The sequence below is a fragment of the Schistocerca cancellata genome, chromosome 3, assembly GCF_023864275.1.
Source record: "Schistocerca cancellata isolate TAMUIC-IGC-003103 chromosome 3, iqSchCanc2.1, whole genome shotgun sequence".
Classification (NCBI taxonomy): Eukaryota; Metazoa; Arthropoda; class Insecta; order Orthoptera; family Acrididae; genus Schistocerca; species Schistocerca cancellata.
The window spans coordinates 446999639-447005638 of record NC_064628.1 but is presented as its reverse complement, the minus strand read 5'-3'; the positions used below and the strand labels follow the sequence as shown (position 1 = coordinate 447005638).

General features: G+C 37.1%; 1 protein-coding gene across 1 annotated transcript in view; it reads right to left on the bottom strand.

Annotated features, from left to right (window-relative positions):
• Nucleotides 1-1782: 1782 nt before the first annotated feature.
• LOC126175205 (putative DENN domain-containing protein 10 B) overlaps nt 1783-6000 on the bottom strand; it is a 43790-nt gene continuing 39572 nt past the window's right edge. Inside the window, exons 6-8 of the mRNA XM_049921814.1 lie at nt 4634-4751; nt 2313-2448; nt 1783-2008 (exon numbers count right to left, since the gene is read on the bottom strand). Of these exons, the coding sequence (XP_049777771.1) occupies nt 1873-2008; nt 2313-2448; nt 4634-4751 (390 nt within the window). The 3' untranslated portion in view covers nt 1783-1872. The remainder of the gene's footprint in view (nt 2009-2312; nt 2449-4633; nt 4752-6000) is intronic.

The following is a 6000-nucleotide window of genomic DNA, read 5'->3' as shown; positions in this document are numbered from 1 at the left end:
AATTAAGGTGTTAAAATTGAAGAAAAAAAGAACTGTAGCTCTGCCACTGCGAACTATTAGACCACCTCCATCGTTTTATATATACATAAAGAGGTCCACAGTTTCAGTGTTAGAACAGATTTGTATCAGCTGAATCTGACACACTTGATTTAACTGTTCAAATAAGGCCTGTACATTCATTGTCTTCTGAAACTCCATGTTTGGGCAGAGTGAAGCAACACTCATTAATAAGCAATCCTGAAGGAGATGCACGCTCAGATTATATAAATTTCACATACAGAAATGTTTAAGGTGGTAACTGGAATAATGTTCTTATGTATTGGTTTACTGCCAAAATCCAAGAGATTACAAAATTCTTTACTTTCCAAACTAAAAATGTTACATGGTACATGCAATATTCCAAATTATTTCTGTAATAAATACCCAGAAAAAAGCTATCTGGTGGTTAGCAATGGCAGTCAGTGTGTACCACTTCCGTACCATATTTATAGCCAAGTATCAATATATACTATGCACAAAGTACCCACTAATATTTGATATGGAGGATTGCGCTTCCATGTCATGCGCAAAATCATTCTCTGTTCTCCATTTTTTTTTTTTTAATACTATGGCAGTAATGCTTGATATTTATTGGGTACAAATATTAAGATGCACAGCACAAACATTAACACACAATTTTTTTTATTTGCATTGCATAATGCATCTTGAGCACACTATTTGCACAGTCATTTAAGGCGTATATAAAATTTGTGCATAAGATACAGCTTACATATCTGACTTCATTCATCTTGACTGTTCAGCTTAACTAAGGTGCTTTTGTTTATATCACTTTGACTCAAACTTCATGTGCACGTATCAAAATGAAAATCCATCAACACAACTGTCTATTGCTTTTTGGTTGTTTGGCAGCCCATGTTATACTCGAATCCTCCGATTTTTATGACTGTCTTAAATACATGGACACAGCATTAAGTAGAAATCTGTATTTCCATTAATAGCACTTCAGTTGAATGAGCCGTAGAGCAACATGATTTACGGTAAACTTTCATACTTTAATTCACTCCCAAGTAAGATGCGTTCAGATAGATAACACAAGTGTTGTAAAACAGAACAGGTTATTCAAACACTGCTCCATATGGTGTGGGCACTCTAGCATCCTTCAGCTTGCTTGCAGGCTGGCGTTGTTAGTACAGGTTACCACCAGGCAGTCCGTTGCACTCACATTGTGCATACACAAGGCAACTGACCACACCTGCACACATGCTCACAGCCAGTGCACTGTGCTACTAGTCTAGTACCTGACTGCCTGTACATCAGCTGTTTGCACAGCCTTTGCCACCTGTACTGTGGGAACCCAGTTGCCTGTCAGTGGTCACACGAATTAGAATAGCCAGAGAGAGAGAGAGAGCGCATTTTTTTCTGCTAATCAGCACATTGTATGATATTTTAATTATCCATTCAGTCACCCCAGCAGTAATTACATTTTTGCTAGCAGTGGTCTTGGAAAAATGCTTGCTTTTAGGATTTCTGAAAGCATACCTTTTTGTGTCTGCAGTATGGACTGCAAACGATGGGAAGTAAAATTCAGTGAGACAATCATTCCCTTCCCCACTGAGCGAGTCAGGCAAGTAGACAGACACACACACACACACACACACACACACACACACACACACACACACACACACACGCATTTCAAAAATTTCCATCTTCTTTGATATGATTATCAGATGATGTGTACAGGTGAAGAAAGGTGGTAATTAAATGGTTGGAACTAGCAAATTTGATTTCAAAGTATCTTGTGAACAAGCTTCATTATTACACAAAGTTACATGCTTTTATAAAGTTCATAACAAAATGTATTTTTGTATTTCATAGCAACATCATATTCTCGGCAACAGCAAGATTGAAAAGAAAATTGTCCAATGCTTGTGGAAAATTCTTCTCACGGAGTGTTTCAACTGAGACCATCATCTTCCCATCTGGTGTAGTTACAGTTGCCAGTGATCTGCAACAACACAAAAATGTCAAGCACAGGAAAAAAAAAATTTCTTCCCTGTCACATGCTTAGCAACAGCCTAGCTTGATGTTACTGCACTGAGTGAAACTGCAAGCGGGCTCTGTTCACACACAAATTTAGCTAACATGTAGACTGTGTTAAACATGATCGACAAATATTCACAAAATATAAGTTTTTTTTTGTTCTGTAGGTTTTTCCATTTGTTAGTGAATTGTAATTTATACCCCAATGAAAAATTAAAATAATACGCTTCTAGTGAAAGTTAAGTGTTTCAATCTCATTTGTATTGTACCTTAGATTCTGTAGAAGATCTCTTGTCTTTTCAGCAAGCTCTCTGATCATCTGTGCTTCTGTAATATTAGGCTGGTCTGCCAGCTGTACCATGAAGACTGCTATGTCTTTGTGTGTTTTAGTCATAGCCATACTTTCTGTAACAATTATTTAAAACAGAAAACTTGATACCATGATTAACGATATCATGAAGAATTGAGTAATTACTAGAGGACATAAAACTGATGACACTATTCATCTAATATAACAATTTATCTATGAAAATAATCAATTTTTAACAAATCTACTCACCAAGCAGTGGCTGGAGAAAACATATAAAAAATGGAATTATGTATGCAAGGATTTGGAGCCAGTGACTCCTCCTGGCAGAAGGGTTGCAGAGGAAGGACGAGGGCTGAAGGAAAAGAACTGGAGAGGTTTAGGAAAAGGCGTCTTTCCTTCTCTTCCGATCTGGTTAGTCTCACCCGATCTGGGGTTTTGGGTGACTTTCCCAAACACTAACCCTTTTTATAAAGCTCACTAGTCCTTTTCCTTCACCCCTCTTCCTTCCCCTTCCATCCTTCTGCCAGAAGAAGGGGCCACTGACTCCTAAAGCTTGCATACATAAAACCTTTTTTTTGTGTGTGTGCTCTCTCACCATCACTTGGCGAGTAGATTGTTTATTTATCCAATTACATTACATAACCTAACAGTTTGATATTTTAAAAAGGAAATCAACATAACTACAGCATCACTCATTCTGTCATCTGTACTAATAATAAATCTGTGAAAATGTCATGTCTGTCTGAAGACGCTTTTGCAAAACTACTCATGAATTTTCACGAGGTTTTTGCAGGCAACTTCAGCGTACCTTGGGGCACTGTATAGGTCTTATTTCACAAAAATCTGATCATGGAAAAAAGATATATTAGTCAAAAGTTTTAGTTTTATCCTTACTAATATTAAAAATGCGAAAGGAACTTTGTCATGTTTTCAAGACCGACTTGCTGAAACGATTTTGATGAAATTTGGAATTGAAATAGCTTGAATCACGAGGAAGAATATAGGCTACTTTAGGAAGTGTGTAGTACAAGATATTTATTGATTTGAAGAATATTACCTAAATTAGTGAACGAAATTTACTCTTTGCAATAGCTATTTACACTTTGACTTTTTATCTTTCTCATATTTGTGAAAATGCTTTTATTGGTTGACATGTGCTACATGATACGATTCAAAGTAATGAATACAATGCCTCTACAACCAATCCATACAATTTGTTCCGTACAATTTGTTCCGTAATGTACGAAGGTAATCCCAAAAGTAAGGTCTCCTATTTTTTTATAAGTGCATAAACCTGTTTATTTCTACAATGGTTTACATCAGTTTACAGCTTGAACATTTAGCTACTTTTTGAAATTATCACCATTTCTGTCGATGTATTTTTGTAGACGCTGTTGCAGTTTTTGTATGCCCATCATACCAGCTCGCCGCAATGCTGTTCAGAAAGTTATGAACCTCTTCTTTCCCCTTGTCAGCGGAGCTGAATCGCTGGGACCACAATTAATGCGGACAGATATGTGAGACTCTGAAAAACCTCAAACGGGCAATTCAGAACCGGAGAAAAGGAATGTTGAGCAACGGTGTGCACATTCTCCATGACAACACTTGCCCACAGATCACTTGGCAAACCGTTACGCTTCTGCAACAGTTTCAGTGGAACATAATACCCACCCGCCCACCCTATAGTCCTGACTTGGCACCCAGTGACTATCACCTGTTCCCTTGGTTAAAAGAACATTTGGCTGGAAAGCGATTCAGCTCCGACAACAAGGTGAAAGAAGAGGTTCCTAGCTTTCTGAACAGCATGGCAGCGAGCTGGTATGACATGGGCATACAAAAATTGCCACAATGTCTACAAAAATGCATCGACAAAACTGGTGATTATGTTGAAAAATAGCTAAATGTTCAAGTTGTAAATTGATGTAAACCATTGTAGAAATAAACAGGTCTATGTACTTACAAAAAAAAAAATAGGAGACATTACTTTCGGGATTACTCTCATACACGTTGTGTACTGTATAGCTCCTGCAATAGCACAATGCATAGATGCACGCTCCTGTCCATGCAGTGAGTACATAGAGGTACTCACTGCCCAGCAGCAACTCCGCACATCCTGAGCTATACTTACCCGACTACGCCCACACGCACGCACACAATCATCATAAAATATTGTATGGGTGCCCTTGATTAACATAATATCAGACTGATCAAACATTTAGAAGAAACCTGTTGCATTTTGCTGTCACACAGGAAGCAATGAAAGTCAAGTTACAGACTCACCTTTTGCATGAGGCGCTACTGTAATCTCTCTAGCTGGGAGATTCACTAACAAATCAAACAAATCCAGTCGGGAACATACAGCACTATCTTTGCATCCAGCTATATAGTAAGTGTTACTCTGCAAGATGATAAAAGTGCATACTTTATTATTCTGGGAGAGAATCCAGTTCCGAATTCATAAAACTGATGTGCTACAAAAATTAATGCAGATTTTGTGAAACTGAGTTTAACTATGAGCACATAAGAGATTTCATCCATTTATGTATCATTTGCACTATGCATTAACATTTATATTTATATCCAATAACTCATCCTAAAATGTGTACAATATTGTATTTGCGATAATCATGAGAAATGCTGGCTGCAAGAAGAAGAAAAATGTGATCAACAATGATATTTGCAAAGAGGCTGCCAACAGTCCACTTAAGAGGAATTAAAATAACAGCCAATCTTTAATAATAACCACTAATTCACACATCCAATACAATTACCACGCAAGAATTACAGACACACATCTGCCAACAAAAATACATGTACATTGTTAGTGTAATTAGAACAAAACAAAAAACTCTGTTCTGGCCCACAATGTGCAAACCCAAGTAATATCAATGTAATCAGTGTCATCTGCTTTGGAACTCAAAGTATGCATTAGTAAAGTGTCGTAACTTACAAATTCTGTAATTTATTCTGACAAAATTCTCAAGTAATTGAATCCCTGCTGACTGCACAACATGTTGGGCAGAAATTCAGATGATTAATAAGCAGCAATTTTTAGTTTTCTTGACCAGATAACTGCCTTTAAATGCAGATCTTTCCACTTTTCGAGTTACCTACATGATTAGACTCTGTATATCATACATCATTTACACATATCATATACTGCAATTGTCCGTTTTTGACACGTCACTTCTGTTATCGATGGTTTTCTCAATTATAAATTAGCACATTTTTCACTTCCACAGTCTGGCATTAAAGCAATGCTTGTTGTATCCATAAAATTTGCAAGTTCTAAGTTACTACATGTTTTATATTGATGCATCACACTGTATAGCTCCTACAATAGCACAATGCATAGATGCGCGCTCCTGTCCATGCCCCTCTGTGTACTCACTGCTCAGCAGCGACTCTGCACATCATATTACAAATCACAAGTGAAGCAATGTCATGATCTACTGAAATGAAGTCAATATTAAGGAGTATGTTCACTTAATAGTGCAAGAGTTACTCACCAACACAACATGCATTATTACACCTGGTATTTCACAGGAAAGAAATGTTCCAAAGCCTCATTGATACTGTACTACCAATGCCTTATTTTTTAAATATCAAATCTGCTTGCAACTTCATTGTAACAAATGTAAACTTAG